At 44.5% G+C, this 22317-nt stretch overlaps 1 protein-coding gene across 1 annotated transcript in view; it reads left to right on the forward strand.

Moving 5' to 3' along the window:
• LOC138783823 (macrophage mannose receptor 1-like) overlaps nt 1-22317 on the forward strand; it is a 60297-nt gene that overhangs the window by 29863 nt on the left and 8117 nt on the right. Inside the window, exons 16-26 of the mRNA XM_069959023.1 lie at nt 840-872; nt 1831-1994; nt 2844-2908; nt 3873-3973; nt 9757-9899; nt 11346-11460; nt 12716-12873; nt 16261-16363; nt 18134-18369; nt 19818-19983; nt 20700-20849. Of these exons, the coding sequence (XP_069815124.1) occupies nt 840-872; nt 1831-1994; nt 2844-2908; nt 3873-3973; nt 9757-9899; nt 11346-11460; nt 12716-12873; nt 16261-16363; nt 18134-18369; nt 19818-19983; nt 20700-20849 (1434 nt within the window). The remainder of the gene's footprint in view (nt 1-839; nt 873-1830; nt 1995-2843; nt 2909-3872; nt 3974-9756; nt 9900-11345; nt 11461-12715; nt 12874-16260; nt 16364-18133; nt 18370-19817; nt 19984-20699; nt 20850-22317) is intronic.

The following is a 22317-nucleotide window of genomic DNA, read 5'->3' on the forward strand; positions in this document are numbered from 1 at the left end:
ATTTTGATAACCTTGGCTACAGTTGTGAAAAACTTGAAATAAGAGATACCCATATACAGTAGTACAGGCCCCAAGTTTGCACAACTGGGCAGAGCTAAATCCTCAACTTATGCTGAGAGAACCCAGCAGGAGGTTCCCAGCAATTTCTCCAATGGCTTTATGGTATGTCTTTGTTCAGACAGATGGAATCCCTTTGCCTTTGGTAGTGTTCTAATAGGTCATGGCCTAGTTTGCAGGAACATGTAATAGAATGAGGTTACAGTCTTTTAGTTACTCAGGCTCTGGCCACAGGACCAGGCCCTGGGAAGGACTCCCTCAGGAACTCTGTTCTGTGTAGGTATGCTCTGCTACTAACCAGGGACAATACTGAACTAATCTCAGCACATGACCCTCTTAACCAGAGTTATAAACTAGGGCCAAGATTAGTTTCCTATTGGTAGAGAGAAGCCTGAGGGACCTTGGTACCTGACAGGACAGAACTGGAAGGAAAATTTTAATAGGGCTGTAATAGGCCCAGGGTAGGAAGGTAGCTGACAAACTTCCTCTAACACACTGAAAAGCGTCACATAAGCAATTAACCCCTGATAGATCCTTCCAGTGTGCTCACTGTGAAAAAAATAGTGCCATCTAGTGGCTTAAATGCAGTAAGCAACTTTTATCCACAGAAAACTCTGTAGTACACATTGCACAAATACAGCTCATGGGTTCTTGGACACTGCAGGTGGACAAAGGGCTTTAAACCTAACTGGGCAGTCACATCCTATCCTTGTGGCAGTGTTAAAATGTAATCAGATTGTTTAGATCCTTTTTTTATTACACTTTTTTGTTTTTGTTTCTAGGAGTGATATTAAAGGAAGAACCAAAGCCTACCGGTAAGCAATTTATTTTTCATTTATCTTAAATGTAAAGTAACCTGAACTTGTATATACAATGCAAAAGTCCAAACCGCTAATTGAATACAGACGTTAGAATAGGCCCCATGAACTAATAAACATTGGTTAAAGTTGATTAAATAACTGGATTAGGGATTAGTCATTCAAATAAATAAGCAGGAAGTTTGTCAAGTACAGTAATACCTTGGTTACCGAACACCTCGGTGTTCAAACACAATTTCCCTGGCGGAAGTATTCCTTACGGCAGGGAGAAGCAGCAGCGGGTGAATGACGGGGGCCTAGAGACGAGTTCTGCAGCTGGTGCATCTCACCCAGCTGCGGCTGCTGCTTCTCCCCACTGTGGGAACACTTCAGTTTGCCTGTCCCAGTTCTGGACACCCCTGCATTGTCCGGCATACACTAGCTGCAGTTAGAACTTGTTAAGTTTGAATTTGGCGACAAGTTCCAACATCAGCCGGCTCGCAGAAGGAGGACACCCCTTTAGAGCGGGGATTCCCGTCATTATGATGGGAGTCCCTGCTCCTTTACAGTAAGTAGTGTCACAAAATGCATCACTACTTACTACTCGTCTTTACACTCTGTCGCTTGGGCACTCTGCACCTGACCCATGGAGCTCAGTTCTCGAACTGCTTTGTTCTGCAACAGCCTTCCAGAACTGACTGTGTTCGAGAACAGACGTACCACTGTATATGACAATAAGGGATTTCTCCAGACATCTTGCTCTAGCTCACAAAAGTCAGAAGTCAGAAAAAAGAAGCTGCAATGTGGAATTTGACAAAAAAAAATGTTCATATATATTTTTAGAGGTGGAGAAAAATGGTTGAAAACAAACCAGAATCCAGTGTCCCCCTGTGCCGCCATGTTACATGTAATGCATCATTTTATCATTTATCAGGCTTTCTAACAAATTATAATCAGGTGTTTGTATCCCCTTCAGTATATGAATTTACAAGTGACGGCTGGCTGATCTACAATGACAGCCAATACTATATTAGCAAGGATGAAATGCCGATGGAGAAAGCGCAAGAATTTTGTAATCGCAACTTTTCCCATCTTGTCACCATTAACAGTGAACTTGAGAGGAAATTCCTCTTGAAATATGTGAGTTCTGAACACTTATTGTCTTCTTATTTGATACTAGAGAGCCACATATACTGTACACTATAATGCCGTAATCAAGTCGGATTTGATTGACTGCTGTTCTCTTCTTCAAAACTTCTGCTGATGTGCGAACAGGATATAGATCTCTCTATGATATCTATGTCGAGCTGTCTGTGTCAGTCTTCTGACTTTATTGGCAAATAGGCTTGGTGTCAGCATTAGTGTTTGGAGAACATTGCCGAAACTGAAAAGTTTTCCCGACACGAATACGCGCCATTTGACTCCTGGCGCCTAGAGAAGTTGGATGCCTTTATAGTGCTGCCAGGATCCATGTTTTTTCAGGAATCCCTAGAGTGGCATCCAACTTCTCCAGATGCTGGTAGTCAAATGCTGGAAAACGTTGCTGAAACCGATCCCGAGTTCGTTCATAATTTTTAAAGTACCTTCTCACCGGCAGTGTGGACATCCTGGTGGTGCGGTCCACTGGGTCCTGCGATTGGCACCGATTACCTCATGTGCACTGGCCCGCTGTCACCGAGGGGAGAGGATATCATTACACTGGGAGCACTGGGCCCGTCTCCAGTGCATAAAAAAGACCAGTGCTTAAGCCGACAAGATATTGAAAAAAAAAAAAAAAAGTACACCAACAGGTCGAAATGCTTTAAGGATATATGATGGCTCTTATTATCATATTATTAGTCCAGAGACACATTTCTGTTTATTGACTCCTATTCATAATTTCCATAAAATGAGAACATACCCACTCATCCAGGGAATTCACAAAAAATCACAACGGAAGCCATGACTCTAGTGTGAATAGGTCTCTCCATATTTTTTTTTTCTTTCTAGATTGCAGCAGAAACATCAGAAACTTATTACATTGGTCTATGTTTGGGACTGGATCGAGAATTTACGTAGGTGCCTGACAGATAAAGCCGTCAAGATTATTATATAACAATATATGCATATATACACACACATATATATATATATATTTATTTTAGATGGTTTGCTCAGCTATAATAACTTTATATATATCCATTGTAAGTGTAAAGTTGTACCGCAAGGTAGAATAATCTATTAATGTCTGCTTTAAAGGGCTAGTCAGCTGTCCCCCAAAACTTCATATTAAAAAAACAGTACTTTAGTATACCTCTGATCTTACTAGGGTTCACATACATATGTAGTACTAATTCTGTTTCCCTCTCTGCAGGGTGCAGGTAAATTAGGCTATGTTCACACTACATAAAAGTACTTTGTACGCCTGTGAACACTGCCTATTGATCTGCGGGATCCTGGCCAGAGCGTACACACATCGTATACGCTCCGGCCGGGATCCCGTGCGGCGCCGCAAATAACTGACATGTCAGTTTTCTGCGGCCGCAATTTAATGAATTACGGCCGAAGAAAACCTTGTCAGTTTACACAATGAAGCGAGCGGCATCAGAAACCTGCGGCCGGAAGGATAATCCGGCCGGTACTTATGTAATGGCCGGGATGATCTGGGCAGAGACCAGCCATTCCGTGATCCAGCCGGGGTCACGGAACGGCCGGTCATTCACGTAATGTAAACATAGCCTTAAGGTGTAAAGCCACATGGATAACTAGGCCCGGCCTGAAGCCCGGCTAGTCCTAGGCTAGCAATAGAGTACACAAACAAAGACAGGAAATGATTCCTTTTTAATGATCAGATTGCAGTACCAGACACTGCCTGCATATAGATGGGGTGCTGCTTATAAAAAGAAAACAAATGTGTTCTAGTGATTTTATTAAACTGAAGCACATGATATAGTTCCGTGTTTTTTCTCATCATTTCTGCTTTACAGTGTTGTATTATGCTTTAATGTGTTCTTGACACCAGTATTTGTTTGTCATTAGGTGGATGGATGGGTCGCTTGTTGACTTTGTTGCCTGGGACTCAAACCAACCTGACTTTGCCCATTATGATGAGTTTTGCACTGAGATGAACAAAGAAACGGGTATGGATTACAGCTATGTTGATGTTTCTATATGTAACAAAATCATAAATATTTGCAACTTTGACAAATACAAACATGGATTTCTGCCTCTTAAAAGGCGTTGGAGCCTAAAATGCTACAATTCTGCAAACATCCCAAAGATTTTTTTTTGAGCTACAGTAATAGGTAACTTTGTAAAACTATAATCACATCTAGCGGGTTTACTGCTTTTGGTTTTACAGTGCAAGTATTGCAGATGGCACAGGCACAGGCGAGATGATTGACAGGGAGAGAGGTCAGTAACGGACCTCTTCGCCTGTCAATCATGATGACTACCTGATAACTACCTGCCTGCCGCTTGCCAGCGGGTTAAAACTTCATTTTCTCCAGTATAAAGCTTCTGCTGTAGCCTCGGTCGGTACGTGAGCGTTATATTGTGCACCAGGGAACCAAATCAGGCCAATTGGGCTGATTGGTTCCCTTTAAGTATATGGAACACTATACGCAGACAAGACAAACACACACAGTAAGGATAGTCACAAAGCGAGGTCAAAACCAGAGGACAGCAGAAGTTCAAAATCAAATACAACAGGGATAGTCAGGTTGCAAGCCAAAAGGGCATGTGGAAAACCAGGAGAGGCAAGGTACAGGTACAGAGACAATATAAGCCAGAGAAAGAACACAGGGAAATCACAGGAAATCCCAAGCTTGCTAGATGAACTAGGCTTAATATCCAGCATCTACCACTGGTCACTGACACACTTTATAGGAGACCATGGACCTGGTCCAGATGGAGATTGGAACACAGACACACAAGGGTGAATGGAGAAGCCAAATGTCAATCACCTAAGCAAAACAAAGTTAACTGTGAAGTGACCAGAGGTAACTTAGCAGTGAAAAGATGGGTGTGGCAGAAAAATCAATTGGCAGAGCAGAAGTGTAGAACAGTGTTCAGACTACAGCAAAGGAAACACAGAATGAGCAAAATTTTTATGGCCAAAAGCGCAGTCTCTGTTGTACTTTACAATGCGAGGACCGTGCCCAGATCCCAGATCCTGTGCCCGTGCCCAGCTACAGTCCAAGCAAAACTGCATCAATTTGCAGTAAAACTGAGCAAAATATATTACAAAGTGTAACCGGCGTGTAGCCTCAATACGAGTTTGTATAAAGACTGTCACTGACATTTAAAAAAAATGTTTGACATGTGTAAGAGAGGCATGGTTTGGGAGCACAGATATCTGCCACTGAAGTGGTTAAACTGTGTCTGGTAAGCCCTGGGTGTGTCTCTGGTAACCAAGGGGTTAACCTAGACACAGGTAAAGCAGGATTGATAGCCTGGTTGTCTGTGTTGGCCATAGCTAACATAGACAGATTGTAAAAATACGTACTGGGACCTGCTTTTTCTGGAGTGAGTGAGGTTGGCAGTGGGACGCTCACTCCACCCGGGCTTCGGTCCTGGGCTTCCATAGCCCACAGCTGGGGGGTCATCAGGGCCTTAAAAAGAAGCTCACTGCAGTGCTGAGTGTGGCCACACCTGGAGAACTGTCTGATGGAATACGGAAGGTATTGCATGGGCCACACCATATTTTGTTATTTATACCCGTGGGCTGGATAGCTGGTCCCACGTATAGTCAGGGAGCGGTTATGTATTAGTAAGTGCTCAGCCGAGCAGGGTTTATTTGTGTTTAAGCCTTTGTTAAGGTTTGCTTTGTGTTTTGAAGCTAAGTGTGAAATAAAAACACTTAAATTGGACATTATCCTGTCTGTGTCCCTGCTTACTGCACTGCTACCTAAGATCGACCAGAGCTATTCCCCACATATGGTGGCTCGGAGCGGGCATGGTGCAGTGAAGCATACACTTGTTGCATGTCCTGGCTTTCAACAGCGCTGAAGCAAAAAGCCACAACCATGGAGGAGCTGATTAAGCAGCTGGTTCAGTCCAACTTACAGCAGCAAGAAACTAACAGACTGCTAGCACAGCAGATGACAGCACTAGCGGCTGCACAACAAAAGCTGGGTCCAGCGATGCCGGAGCATGACGCCAGGAGGGAAGTCCGGAAAGCCATGACAAAGATGACGTCTGAGGATGACGTAGAGGCATTCCTGATGGGCTTCGAAAGATTGGCTACCCGCGAAAGGCTGCCACAGCAATACTGGGCTGAAGTGTTGGCACCCTTCCTTATCGCAGAGCCACAGCAGGCATACTTTGACCTAAGCGAGCAGGAAGCCCGGGATTATGCCACGGTGAAAGCAGAGATCTTAGCCCGCTTAGGAGTTGATCTACACCTTCGGGCTCAAAGAGTCCATAGCTGGAGGTACCAAGAGGCGTTACCACCCAGGACCCAGATGCACCACCTCATCCACCTGGTCCGCAAGTGGCTTCAGCCGGAGACATCAACCCCGGCCCAGATGGTGGAGAAGGTTGTCTTGGACCGCTTTCTGAGGGCCTTGCCGGGGGAGATACAGCAGTGGGTGGGGCATGGGGACCCAACCGATGCAAATGCTCTGGTGGGGATGGTGGAGAGGTACTGGGCTACCCAAGCTCTGACGAAGAAGGCCTCTCAGTCCCCGGCCAACCCCAAGCCCCGAAGGCCCATGGTATCTGCTGGTTCCCGGGCAAGATCAAATCCCTATGTCCGGGAGATGCCCCAGGGGAGGAGGAGGGGGGAGGCTCCCATCTGTTGGTCCTGCCAGGAGCCTGGCCATATTGCAGCCAATTGCCCCCACGTAACTGAGCCTATGGACTGCAGTTCTGCACGGAGGGTGTCCCTTTATGCAGCCCCGGTTTATACGGCTGCCATTCCAGGCTCTGTCGATGAGTGCCACCTATGCCAGGTGACGGTAGCAGGGCGCCAGGTCCTGGCCCTGCTGGACTCTGGAAGTCGGGTGACACTAATTAACGGATCCCATATCGACCCTGGGTCTGTAACGGGCCACACAGTAGGGGTCCTGTGTATTCATGGAGATGTAAAAGTCTATCCCACCGTGGCTGTTGCCATCCAGACCTCCTGTGGAGAGAGACAACATGAGGTAGGGGTTGTCATGAACTTGCCCCATGACCTTATTTTGGGACGGGACTTCCCCTTGTTCTGGACTCTGTGGCGGAGAAATCAAAGGTCGGGGAGCCCACCGCCTAGAGTACCCCCCAAACAGAAAGGACAAGACCTAGACCCTGAGCCCAATGACCCAGACTCTGGGGTACCTGCCGTAGGGGTGACCTGTGAAGAAAGTAATGTTAATTCTGTATTTCCCCTAGAGGTAATGGCAGGTGAGACTGAGGAGTCAGTGACCGGGCCACAGTTGTCGGATTTGGAGGTATCCCGTGACAACTTTGGCACCTCCCAGCTCCAGGACCCCACACTGGTCCGGGCAAGGGAAAATGTTGTGGTAGTGAATGGGGTGCCACAGCACGCCAATGCTGATCAAATATTTCCCCACTTTATGGTTGACCAAGACCTACTATACCGAGTTGATAAGTTGCGGGGTGAGACCTGTGAGCAATTGCTGGTACCACAGCCTTATCGCCAAACGGTTCTGATGTTGGCTCATAAACATGTGCTTGGTGGACACCTAGGGACCACAAAAACGTTGGATCGCATCTTGCAGCGATTCTATTGGCCAGGGGTAAAAATCCGTCTAAGACCATACCGAGTCCCTGAGGCACGTCGGCAGGCCATTGCAGAGGAGGTACGGAACATGCTACAGTTAGGCGTCATAGAAGAGTCCAAAAGTGAATGGGCCAGTCCCATTGTTCTGATTCCCAAACCAGATGGGACTCTTCGTTTTTGTAACGATTTTAGAAAGTTAAACGAAGTTTCAAAATTTGACGCCTATCCCATGCCGCGTGTAGACGAGCTTATTGAAAGACTGGGAAGCGCTCGGTATTTCACTACGCTCAATCTCACCAAGGGATACTGGCAAGTACCCCTGACGGAGAGCGCTAAAGAAAAGACAGCCTTCATCACCCCTGAGGGTCTTTTCCACTATGTCGTGTTACCGTTCGGACTTCACGGGGCCCCCGCGACGTTCCAACGCCTAATGGACATAGTGCTGAAGCCTCACAGGAGATACGCATCAGCATATCTGGATGATATTATCATCTTCAGCTATGGCTGGGAGAGTCACTTGGCCAAAGTACAAGCCGTAGTGGACTCTCTAAGGGCAGCTGGCCTCACTGCAAACCCCAAGAAGTGTGCTGTTGGGATGGAGGAGACACGCTACTTGGGGTATGTGATTGGACGAGGTGTAATTAAGCCCCAGGTCAACAAGGTCGATGCTATCCAGGGGTGGCCTCAACCTGTGAGCACCAAACAGGTCAGGGCATTCTTGGGCATTGTTGGGTATTACAGGCGGTTTATACCCAACTTCGCCACAGTGTCTGCTCCCCTGACCGACCTTTTGAAAGGAAAAGGGTCAGTCATGGTGCGGTGGAATGCAGAAGCAGAAAGCGCTTTTCAGGCCTTGAAGCTGGCGTTGTGTGGATCCCCCGTCCTCATTACGCCAAGCTTCAAGAGAGAATTTATTGTGCAGACGGATGCGTCAGAGGTAGGGCTGGGAGCTGTTCTGTCACAGGAGGTGAACGGAGAGGAGCATCCCGTTACCTACCTGAGCAGAAAACTCACACCAGCCGAGAAAAATTACAGCATCGTAGAAAGGGAATGTCTGGCGATAAAGTGGGCCTTAGAGGCACTAAGATATTACTTGTTGGGGCGACGGTTCCGTCTGATAACTGACCACTCACCGCTCACTTGGATGAGTAGGTCAAAAGAGAGAAATGCCAGAGTCACAAGGTGGTTCTTGTCTCTGCAAAATTTTAGTTTTTCAGTGGAGCATCGAGCCGGGAGACTGCAAGGCAACGCGGATGCCTTGTCCCGGACCCATTGTTTGATGTCAGGAGTTTGCCCCAGTGGGTCTAAACTGAGGGGGAGGGAATGTAAGAGAGGCATGGTTTGGGAGCACAGATATCTGCCACTGAAGTGGTTAAACTGTGTCTGGTAAGCCCTGGGTGTGTCTCTGGTAACCAAGGGGTTAACCTAGACACAGGTAAAGCAGGATTGATAGCCTGGTTGTCTGTGTTGGCCATAGCTAACATAGACAGATTGTAAAAATACGTACTGGGACCTGCTTTTTCTGGAGTGAGTGAGGTTGGCAGTGGGACGCTCACTCCACCCGGGCTTCGGTCCTGGGCTTCCATAGCCCACAGCTGGGGGGTCATCAGGGCCTTAAAAAGAAGCTCACTGCAGTGCTGAGTGTGGCCACACCTGGAGAACTGTCTGATGGAATACGGAAGGTATTGCATGGGCCACACCATATTTTGTTATTTATACCCGTGGGCTGGATAGCTGGTCCCACGTATAGTCAGGGAGCGGTTATGTATTAGTAAGTGCTCAGCCGAGCAGGGTTTATTTGTGTTTAAGCCTTTGTTAAGGTTTGCTTTGTGTTTTGAAGCTAAGTGTGAAATAAAAACACTTAAATTGGACATTATCCTGTCTGTGTCCCTGCTTACTGCACTGCTACCTAAGATCGACCAGAGCTATTCCCCACACATGTCATAGTGATGTATGAAAAGCTTGAGTGTTCAGACCCCCGACCAGTAAGGAGAACATGCTGGGATAAGTATACGCTTATCGTTCCATATCATGTGACAGCTGCGTAAAGTAAGTCAATGGGTTCTTCTCAGTTCCTGCTTCTTCCTGTGATAAGTTGTGGTCTGAACACTAGGACATGACAAACGTTTTTAAGAACGGCAGGTACAGTATCCCTTATCTTACGCGTCATTACATTCTATTATATCATTTTTATAGGGCTTTGGAATGACATAAATTGTGGTATGCCTACAAGATTTATCTGTGAAAGGACAAATAGTTCCAATAATGCAACATTTGCCCCAACTCTTCCTGCACCAGTCGGTGGATGTCCATCAGATTGGCTTTCATTTGGACAAAAGGTAATTTTCATAACATATTAACATACACTAGTTAGGGATAGATGACTTGCAGGTGAAATTTGTGGAAAAGTAATATTATATCTTGGGGCATTTCAGTAGAAGCAGCAGTGGTGACTTCTCATCTCAAACAAATTATTGAAACAAAAGCCAATACTAATGTTGGGTATACCCCAACAAAAAATGTCAATATCTCAATTACTTGTCATGTGTCCTTGAGCATCCATTACAGCTTGGCATGGCATCCAACTCTTCTTGATGGGCGGCCCTCAGGTCACTGAGGTTCTGGGGTACAGAGTAACGAGCCTCTAAGTGGCGACTCAGCGGATCCCATGGGTTTTCTAGGGGATTCAGTTCTGGAAAAGGTGCAGGCCACTGCATTTGAGGCCCTCCAGTCTACAACAGCCGTTCCCTAATAATGCAACCTTGATGCAGAGGCACAATGACTGAATTAATTATATTCAAGTAGTATGGGCTTGTCACTGTACCGTTCACAAAGTATAGGGCAGTTCTGTATTGACTAGACACACCTGTCCACACTGTTATACAACCGCCAACAAAGGCAACAGTGGCTCACACTGTTCACTGATAAAAGTCGAGCCACATTGGGCAGAAATGATGGACGCCAATGATGTTTTAGACGTCAAGGTGAGCGCTGTGCATCAGCTACTGTTGCCTTTGGTGGTGGTGGTACAGTGTGGGCAGCTGTGTTTTGTCAATATAGGACTGCCCAGCAATATGTAGACCCTACAAAATGGTACAGTGACAAGCCCATACTACTTAAATAGCATCATCAATCTAAGTCTAATGTCACCTTTACGGAGAACAATTCTCCAGCTAATCGAAGTTGCACCATTAGGGGACGGCTGCTGGACACTGGGGACCCTCACATGGAGCGGCTTTTCGAGACTAGGGGACCTCTCATGGAGTGGCCAGCACTTTCTGCAGACCTGAACAGGGGCGGATTAACTTTACCATAGGCCCTGGACTGTTCACCAAACCTGGGTCCCCACCACCACCCTAATGTACATATGGTAGCACAAGCGTAGTGTTTGTAGTACAGGATGGATAATGTCAAAATGCCCTGATCTGTGCAAAATTGCAGTAAAAAACATGATTTCTTTTGAAAATCATGGCAAAACTGTAGCTAGGGACAATACTCAAGTGAAAGTATAAGTCTGTTTGGTGGGCCATGGGCCCCCCAGGAGCTCAGGGCTCCAGGCTACCACCCAAAAAGGACCTATTATAATCCGCTACTGGACCTGAATCCTGTAGAAAACCTATGGGATCAGCTGAGTTGCTATATAAAGGCTCGTAACTTGGTACCGCAGAACCTCAATGACCTGAGGGCCTTCAAGAAGAGTGGGATGCCATGACAATATGGGGACTTGTGAACAGTTTTTGAAGTTGTTGTCAACCTGTAATTAATCCAACTCTAATATATTTCAGTGTTATGGAATATTTGGCACAAGAAAAGATGAACAACTTCACTGGGACAATGCCAGACGTGAGTGTCAGTCCTTTGGAGGCAATCTGGTTACCATAAACAGTAATTTGGTACAATGTAAGTAATTTATAGCCTTTTTCTACTGTATTGTCTACTGCTAGTTTATTCTAAATACGCTTTTTAAGGTTATGTAATTGTAGCTTAAATTACACTATTAAATGTAAATTTACCAAATTTACCACTTTCATACTTCTAGACATTACACTGGGTACATTACACTGTTCATCACGGCTGTATTGGATCTAGGCAGAGTTCACATTGTGTTTTTGCAATCCAATTTTTTTTATTACAGATGCGTTTGTGTGCATCCGTTTTTCTATTGACTTATGTAGAAAAAAAAAAAATAAATAAATGGATCCAAAGTCCAAACGCATCCTTGTTGTAACATCGGCCACTTTTTTTTTTGTATGCTAAAAAACAGATGTTTTTTGATCCTTTTTTTTTTTTTTTTTTTTTTTTATAGTGCAAGTCAATAGAAAAAGGGATCAAAACATATGCTAACAATTGCTCCAGCTTTTTCATCCATTTTTGCAAAAAAAAAAATGGATGGAAAAAAACAGATTGCACAAACACAGTGTGAATCCAGCCTTAGGCTGTGTTCACATGCAGTAAGAGACCGACCATTCCGTGACCCGGCTGGGCCACGGAATGGTCGGTCTCTCAAAAGATCATCTCGGCTGGTACTGCAGTACCGGCCGGATGATCTTTTTGGCCGCAGAGTTCTGATGCGGGCACATCAGTGTGCGCCCACATCAGAACTCCCCACTGCACACTATGAAGCAAGCGTCCAGAGCCGCTCCCTCCACAGTGTGCACTGACATGGTTTTCTACGCCCGCTATTCACTGAATGACATGTTGTTTTCGGCGCCGCTAGGGATCCCGGCCAGAGCGTATACTATGTGTATACACCCCGGCCGGGATCCCATGAATAGCAATGCAATGTATATTCTGTTGTACAACGGCCATGATTTTACAAAAATATACTTTGTGTGAACATAGCCTTACTTGTCATATGGCACAGCAATGTGGGGGGAGAGAGGAAGGTGAATATACATTTCTTTTTTTGTCTATTTGTTTCCCACCCGCCTGAGCACATTTAAGTTGTTCCCCAAAATGCCGCTCTCATGATTTTATTGGTAAAAATCCACAATAAATCCACAACAAAAATTGACACATGGGTTTGAAAATCTGCAACCATGAAAATTGAGACCGTTCTTGGAATAACTCTGGAGTTAAGATTATACATGGACTATGTAATTAAACTACATTATATTTCCCAATATGATGATACATATGATGTATTTTCTTCCAGCTTTTTTGATGTCTAACTTAAGAAACGTTAAGGCTGATGTATGGATTGGATTACATGACAAGAATAAGGCAGGCAAGTTTGTTTGGACGGATCAAAGTGGAGTGTATTATACCAACTGGGACAAAGGTCATCCGTTATTTTATAGACATTTTGATTCTGTAAGTAATTTATTGCGTTTCTACATTTTACCAATTTGTAAATAGGATTGAATATGTTGATTCTTTTATTAACTTTATTAGACTTATTAGAGCTGTAATATTAACAATCTAGGGTGCAGTAGGGGACGCCAGAGCCTCCGTAGGTAAAACCTCTACTGCACTATGAATTGTTAATTTTGCTTTACTAATAAAATAAATTCAGGTGGTACCTTGGTTTAAGAGTAACTTGGATTAAGAGTGCAAAATTGTAACCTGGTTTAAGAGCATTGCTTTGGTTTAAGAGATGGATTTAAGAGGGGCATGATCTGCATAGCGTGGTCTACAGCCCTCTACTCTGACCCAGGAAGTATCTCTTACCTTCCAAATCATAGCGGATCCACTTCAGGCTGGGGCTTGCATCAGGGGACAGGACTGTGGAGGTAATCTCTTCATAGCTGTAACCCCTCTCTGCCTGGGCAGAGTGCTGCATGTATGTGCCTACATATGTCCTGCTCATTCCTTCTTGCTCCCTGCAGTCTCTGTCAGCTCTTGTGTTTCCCATCCTCTCAATTCCTGCTATAATGTGCCTGCATTTACACTGAGCTATACACACTGCTGCTATAATGTGCCTGAACGCACACTCAGCTCTACACACACTGCCGCTATAATGTGCCTGCACTTACACTCAGCTATATACACTGCTGCTATAATGTGCCTGCACTTACACTCAGCTATATACACTACTACTATAATGTGCCTGCACTCACACTCAGCTATACACACTGCTGCTATAATGTGCCTGCACTTACACTCAGCCATTCACACTGCTGTATAGACGGTTTCTGTCACTCTCCTCCTGCACAGCTCTGTGATTCTCACTTCCTGATTGGACCATGCTGAACACACGCCCCTTCCCCATTGCTGTCATGTGATCACACAGATCTGACAACAGCCCTGCTTCTCTCTTCTAGCCTGTTGTACTACGCTACTGCATTATGGGGATCTGCTGTTCCATCCTGTATCTATAAACTTCAATTGTTTTATCAGGTTTATGCCCTTACTTTACATTATGCTCCACATGCTGATTGCTATACTGTACAGTAACTTATAATATCCAATGTTTAGCTCTTTTAAAAAAATTTTTTTTACATTTTTTGTTATTCAGAATAAAAAAAAATATTTTTAGGGTGTGGAATCAATTGTCTGCATTTCATTGATTTCTTATAGGAAAATTTGCATTGGTTTAAGAGTGGATTTGGATTACAAGCACGGCCCCAGAACGAATTATGCTTGTAATCCAAGGCACCACTATGTTCATTTTAAGGGATACTGAGTGAAATTATTATTATTATGTTTTTTGCCTCTATTATAATTTATTGGGACCCATTGGCTCCCAATCTGTGAACTTTTACTAGCTCCATCCCGAGGTATTAGCAGAGGTGTCTGCTGCACCTACCATAAACTGAATGCAATGTTGATGTATTTCTGTACCATACAAACCAATACTATTAGGGGCCATTCACATGTCTTCTGTGGGCCATACCTTGGAGCTCCCTGCATCAGCAGTCATTATGATGCCAGGAGCTTTGAAACAGTTTAAGGCTATGTTCACACTGCGTATGACTCCGTCCGTAGTGCGAACCGCGAATATACGCACGTAGTTTTAAGGTTGATGCGTTCGCTTGAAAGTATACGATATACGCCCGCACAGTGCACACTATGTATGAGCTTACGGCCGGATTGTATACGGCGCCGTGAAAAATGAACACGACCATTGTTTGAGGATGGAAATGTTGAAACTCACGGCCGTGGATTTCCATGCGGTCCCGTACGAAGTACTTATTTCAGACAAATTGAACTTGATTTTTCGATCCAAAAGGTTCTGTGTGGTTTACGGGGCTGGGCGAAGATTTCCAAGTAAATGACCTGCCTCAGATCGCTTTGAAACAAGCTAGGGAAGCATAACTGTACTGCGGGCGTATGTTCGCAGCTCGTACGCATCCGGCCACATGTCTATTTTTCCCACGCCCGTAGTTTCAGCCGCACATGTACGGCGGCGTACGATCTACGGAAGGAATCATACGCAGAGTGAACTTAAGGGGTTATCCAGCATTACAAAAACATGGCCACTTTCTTCCAGAGACAGCACCACTCTTGTCTCCAGTTTGGGTGCAGGTTTTGTAACTCTGTTCCATTGAAGTAAATGGAGCTTAATTGCTAGCCACACTTGAACACGTGACAAAAGTGGTGCTGTCTCTGGAAGAAAGTGGCCATATTTTTGTAGCGCTGGATAACCCCTTTAACCCCTTAAGGACCGCGGGCGTATATTTACACCCTGTGGTCATTAAGGGAGTTCAGAGCGGGGCCACGCGATGACCCCACTCTGAACCTCCGGGGTCATCGCGTGGCCCCGCTCCGCATGTAGGACCACAGCCATTAGCGGGCACGGTCCGATCGCCGGGCCCGCTAATCAGGTAATTAGATGCAGCTGTCAAAGTTGACAGCTGCATCTGATTACTAGTTGCAGCCGTTCCCTGGTGTCTAGTGGGGTGGATGGCCCCCCACCCCCGGGACGTTGTCCTGGAGGAGCGATCCACACATCTTTACCGTCCGGGTGTCTGCGCCATAATGGCGCTGATCCCGGCTCGGCATTTGATTGCTTCCGGCTGCAGCAGCCAGAAGCAATCCAGTGCCAATCTCATTGATCTATGCTGTATAACTGCCAGCAGGCCGAAATGTCGCATTTTTTCTGTACCCTGATGTGTGAATAAAAACACACGTATATCACTAAGGATGCTGTGGGAAATCCATTTTGTTCGGACATATATAACAAGTCAGTTTTACCCCAGGGCGAACGGCATGAAAACAAATACCCCCCAAATAAATTCAATTTCACCACACATTTATTTTTTTTCTGGTTTTGCAGTGTACTTTATGAAAAACTTCAGCCTGTCATTTCGAAGTACAGTTAGTGGCGCAAAAAAAAAGGGCTCATGTGGGTTTCTAGGTTAAAAATTGCAAGTGCTATGGCCTTTTAAGCACAAGGAGGAAAAAACGAAAATGCAAAAAACAAAATTGGCCCGGTCCTTAAGGGGTTAAATATTTGTGCTACTGTGCAGTATTTTACGGACTTGTGAATGACCCCTTGGTATCAATATGCTTAATATGTTTTCTCTCTTTTTTTCTTGAACCCAGTATAACGCTATAATACCACAAAGAGATTCAATTACCGTATATTTCAGACTATAAGACACATACTGTAAAAACCATGTAAAATAGAGCCTGCATCTAAGGCCTGGTTCACACATTGAGTATCCATACCCATATGGAGCTAATCCAGTCTCCAGGGCATTGTATATAAAGTACATGAAAATGTGTATATTTTTTTTTGCATTTAATCCCTTTAAGGTTGATTGTGTGACTTTGCAATCTGGGAGTGTACTGAATGCTGGGACTTGGATTGAGCAGGAGTGTCATCTGAACAAAGGCTACATCTGCCAGAAATATATGGGTAAGCTATGGTGGAGTGGACTGCAACCTCTGCAACTCCTATCCGTTTTCCGCTGGACCTTTAGGTTTCACAATGACCATTTACAATCCACTGTAATTAATCTATAAAATACTACGATCTCTGACATAGCCATGATGGTTCCAAACTCTAGAACCGGTAGCAGATAGTATAACCATTACGACCATTATCTAGAACCATAAAGTAGTTTCTATACATACATATACAGTACCTTCTAACCATTTTATTTTTTGTGAAATTGTGCTAGGAAATGGGTCTAGAAGAGGGCAAGGTGTATGCAAGTGTTTCCCAGAATAGTTGTTTTGGGGGGTACTTGGCAGGTCATGACAGAATTTTAAATACCTTGTACCATCGACTGAAGGTAAGTAGTGTTGAGTGAACTTAAAGGGGTAGTTCAAAAAATAATTTTTCTTTTAAATAAACTGGTCCCAGCAAGCGCCAGTGATTTGTAATTTACTTGTATCAAAAAATCTCAAGTCTTCCAGTACTTATCAAGTGCTGTATGTCCTGCAGGAAGTGATGTAGTCTTTCCAGTCTCGCGAGCAGCAGAAGTTTTCTGTGGAGGTTTTCTACTGCTCTGGACAGTTCCCGGCATGGACAGAGGTGTCAGCAGAGAGCACTGTGTCAGACTGGACAGAATACACCACTTCTTGCAGTACACACAGTAGCTGATAAGTACTGGAAGATGACATATTTTTATAGAAGTAAATTACAAATCTCCGGCACTTGCTGAGACAAGATGATTTGAAAGAAATTTTTTTTGGTTAACTACCCCTTTAATGAAAGTGTCCGTGTTTGGCAACTTTTTTGAACCCGAGCGTTCGACATTTAAAGGGGTATTCCACTCAAACATAACTTTTAATATGTTGCTGCCCATGGTGAGAATAACAAGTATGGAAGGAATTGTTAGTATCTATTAAGTGTCCTTCCCCCAGTTCTGAGCTGCTGCTTTCTGATGAAAACACAAAAATCTGTTTGATCCTTTCTCTCTGTCTCCCCCTCTTCCCATCTCCCTTCTGAGACGGCAGATGTAAACAAATCCCTTACTTGCTTTATCTGCAACATTTAAGCTTCTTTGTAATGCTGGGAGGATTAATCACAGTGAGTTCATCTGCTACTTGACCTCAGAATAACCCTCTCACCATTACAATGAATCTACAATGTTACAGATAAAGCCTGCCAGGGACTTGTTTACATCAGCCATCTCAGAAGAGAGGGGAAGGAGGAGGAGACAAAGATAAAAGCTCACACACAGATTTTTGTGTCTTCAGCAGAAAGCAGCAGCTCAGAACTAGGGAAGGAAACTGAATAGATAATAACAAGTATGGAAGGAATTGTTGGTGTCACTATGGGCAGCAACATATCAAAAAGTTATGTTTGAGTGGAATACCCCTTTAACTCCCAGTGTCTGGAAAAGGTGGAGGCATCTCAAGGACTGCCAGGAAAACATGGATACAGCCTATGGCCTATGACGATATCCAGGCCAAGCATTTGGTTTCGGAGAAGCTGAAGAACCCGGACACTTTCATGAAGTTCGCCCAACTCTAGACAAAGTGCTTTAATGCAAGGATCAGCACTGGTACCTTCAGACAGGTAGAAGTGATTCATGGTGGATCTTTTATCAGGTTGTTGATGAGATTACGGAGTCAGAAAACAAAAAGAAACAACAACAACAACAAAAAACAATACGTGTAATGGTTAGATTTCTATAATGTAATAGTTGGTTTTCTTATTTGCATAAACGTTCTTTAGATCCAAGTTTTCCAGTTTTTCCAACCACTCCTCCACTCCGTGACTACTATAACTATGGAGATGCCAGCTACAAGTTTGATAAAACCAAGAGGAGTTGGGATGAAGCGCGTCATGAGTGCCTGAAGGATAATGCACAGCTAGCCAGCATCTTGGACGAGTACACCACATCTTTTCTAAATCTTCATTTGGTTAAACATATGGAGCCTTTCTGGATCGGCCTACACAGTAGCAATGAGGTGGGAATAATTTGTGTATTAATAAAAATCTACCAAAAAACTGGGTGTCAGAAGCCGGTCATAATGCCCGGCTCCCTGCACTGCCAGACCGTGCGGCCGGCCTCCTGCTTCCAACAGTGTCCCTGGTAACAGGCCTGGCTGGGTGCGGGGAGTGTGCTAATGGCGTCTCTGACAACTAGCCTGGCTGGTTGCTAAGGAGGCAGCAGCATCACCATTGTTGTTGCCACGGCCGGGGCTTCACTTCCCCCGGCCTAGGTGTAATGTGTTTTTATCAACTGACTGGTAGCCGGCACCGCCAGTCAGCTTGGCATAGAGGTCTGGGGCTGGAGTCTCAGTGTCAATCACGCTCTGGGCCCGGACTCCAGCCTCCATAAATATCCTCCTATGTGTCCTTCCTTGCCTGCGATAGAGCCTCATTAGCTGAGTGTCACTTATTAAGCGTTTGTTCCTGGTTACATATCCCCTGGTTTGAGTGCTTGACTATTCTCCCTGACTTCTGAATTTGTACCACGTTGACCGATAGTTTTTGACCCAGCTAGACGACTTTGAAATATTGTGTTTGTTTGTTCTTTCTTGTCTCTGCGTTACACTCTAAAAGATTAGGGACCGTCGCCCAGTTACCTGCTGCCATCTAGGGCAGCTTGCGGTAAGCAGGCAGGGACATTGAGGCGGGTGCCAGTGGAAGGGCCTCACCTGTCTTGTGTCCTTCTGTCCCAAACCTAACAATAAGTAATCTACAGTGTGGATATGCATGTATATAATAAATGGGAATGGCAAGAATGGCAAAAGAGGCGGGAGTAGCTGCCTGGACGATCCGGTCTGCTATCGCTGCTCTTATTGCCCGAAGTGACAGCCAGTAGGCAGTCTCTACCCTTTCGGGGTTTTTTTAGGTCATGTTGTCGGCTGATCGTTGACCTATCACAACAAACATTTATGAGCCAGAACGGCCAGTAATCGGCCAAGTATGGCCGATAATCGTTTGGTGTAATAGTACCCATATACTGTATCTCATTTAGTAAGACTCCTAATCCGTGAAACACTGACTTGAAGGGAAAGAAGGTGGCATCAGAGAGCTACTCTGTAGAAAAACTGTGAAAAAAAGGAAGACGGATATACAAACAGCAGCATGCAAATAACTCTTCTCTTTGTAGAAGACAACTCTGCCTCTTTACTGAACAACGACTTATAAGAACACCAAAATAGATGGGCGACTCTTTCTTTTGTCTCTATATACTTCTGCAACTCAGCAAAGAGATGCAATAGCTGCAAAAGAGAATATTTTTAGCACTGTTTGGTATAACAGCTAGTTTTTATATTATGTAGGACTTGATGTATTTGTGGTTCATCCTTGTTATAGTTGATAGATCCGGTTCTTTGCCATTTGAAACTTTTTGCATTGTGGTGTTTTTGAAAAGGTAAGAATTTTTCTCTTTCTATTTTTCTTGCAGACTAAAAATACATATAAATGGGTCGATAACTGGAAAGTACGCTACACAAAATGGGCTGCTGAAGAGCCAAGAGAAAACCTTGCTTGTGTATATGTGGATACGGATGGACAATGGAAGACGGCGCCTTGTAATCAAAGTTATTCTTCAATCTGCAAACAAACAAACGGTAAGCTGATAAATCCACACCCGATATAGTCTATGCTGGTCACTTATTCTCCCAATATATTGGAGCTTCCCGGCAGCTACCACTAAGGGTACTATTACACGGAACGATAATCGGTCGAATCAGCCCAATCTGGCCGATCATCGTTCCGTGTATTAAAGACAACGATTGGCCGATGGTCGTTGTCATCCGCTGATCGTTGAAATAGGTTCTGACCTATAATTGTCGTGCGCCGACTGCGCACCGCTACTTGTAATAGCATTGCGCGGCCGATGCTGACGATATGCAAAGAGGAATACATACCTATCCAGGTTGCAGGGCTCCTCTTCCTCTGAGCTTCACATCGGCCTGTCTCAGCTGTAAGGCCGCTCGGCCAATCACAGGCCAGGACCGCCGCGCCAGTGATTGGCTGAGCGGCCTGTCAGCTGAAACAAGCCGCTGTGAAAGTGGAGAGCGCGGGACCCGGGGAGAAGCACAGAGGAAGAGGAGCCCTGCAACCTGGATAGGTGTGTATACAGTTTGAACAAAGGCTGCAAGGAGATCAGTAACGATGTCCCTGCAGCCCTTGTTAAACGATTATCGGCCTGTGTAATAGGCCCAGTAAACTGCTAGATCGGCGCTCGTTTACAGGTATTATCGGGCCCCCACTTTAAGGTTGACGACTAAAATATGTAGTGTTTATCAGCATTGATGTCTCCCTGTAACTTTTGATTTTAAAGTTGTGGCTCCCACTGACCCTCCTGTAGCACCAGGAACTTGTCCAAACACAACTAAAGAGGCTTGGATTCCCTTCCGTAACCATTGCTATCTTTTCGAATCATCCATCATCAATCCGTGGGCTCAGGCATCCTTAGAGTGTCTTCATCATGGTAAGTTCTAAAAGTACATTGTAGAAATTTAGGGGGAGATTTATCAAACATGGTGTAAAGTGAAACTGGCTCAGTTGCCCCTAGCAACCAATCAGATTCCACCTTTAATTTTTCAAGGACTCTGTGAGGAATGAACAGTGGAATCTGATTGGTTGTTAGGGGCAACTGAGCCAGTTTCACTTGGGTGGGTTATTTTTTTCCCAATGATCCAGAAGAGCGTTTGGGAGATAAGACATTATTGGGGAGAGGGTCCAGCTCACAATCTCTGTTCAACTTCACCCCAGAGATGTTTGATGGAGCTAAGGGCGAGTTAAATTCTCCCAAACCAGACTCCCTTTCCATGCCCTTACAGATTTAGCTAAACCAGAAGGGGTCGAATTAAAATTGGAACCATTAAATTGTACAAAATATCTTGCTATGCTGAAGCATTAAGATTTTCTTTTACTGGAACTGAGGGACCTAAGTTGACCCACGAAAAACACTAAAAACACCCCCATTGAATTACACCTCCTCCGTCAAACTTTACAGCTTGGCACAATGCAGTCATGCAGGTAACTTTCTCCTGGAATTTGTCAAACTCTGACATATTCATCAGACATCAGATAAAGAAGTGTGATCTGTCACACCACGGAACATGTTGTCACTAGAGATGAGCAAATCGAGTCGATCCGAACCCGAACGATCGGCATTTGATTAGCGGTGGCTGCTGAACTTGGATAAAGCTCTAAGGTTGTCTGGGAAAACATGAATACAGCCAATGACTATATCCATGATTTCCACATAGCCTTAGGGCTTTATCAAAGTTCAGCAGCCACCGCTAATTAAATGCCGAAAGTTCGGGTTCGGATTGACTCGAACCCGAACCCAGTTCGCTCATCTCTAGTAATAAATCTTTTTTTTTTTTTTAACAACCCTATCTGCATTTGAGGGTGACATATTTTATAAACCTGTTGCAATGGAACTGGAATTCAATTATTAAGTGATTTTCTAACCTTTAAAGGCTGATTTTCAAAATTTAGCAACTTTCTAAATAGTCCTCATTAAAAAAATCTACCCTTTATCTGCTGTGCAAAGAAAAATAAAAGTGAGATGGAGTTTCTGCCCTCTCAGGGAAGGAAGAGTTACAGGTTTGCTCAGATTGTGGGAATCCTTGGAGGGCAACCATGGCAGACTGTAGAGAGAGATAAAAGCACACATAAGGTAGCCTGCTAGAGAGAATCATATAGGTTACAAGTGTAAAGAGCCTACCAGCAAAGTGTAGAGGACATATAAAAGAAACTACGCAAATTTGTTAATAAAGACCTATGGAGAATGGGAACTTGCCCCATAAGGAGTATATGGTATACAGTATAACTTTTAAGAATATGTACAATAAAGCCCAAATAAAAATAATATAAAAAGGACTAAAACTACCATTTATATTGGAGATCTACCAGCACTTCTTAGTGTTTTTTCTGGTTCTACTTCC

Source organism: Dendropsophus ebraccatus, chromosome 2, assembly GCF_027789765.1.
Source record: "Dendropsophus ebraccatus isolate aDenEbr1 chromosome 2, aDenEbr1.pat, whole genome shotgun sequence".
NCBI classification, from domain to species: Eukaryota; Metazoa; Chordata; class Amphibia; order Anura; family Hylidae; genus Dendropsophus; species Dendropsophus ebraccatus.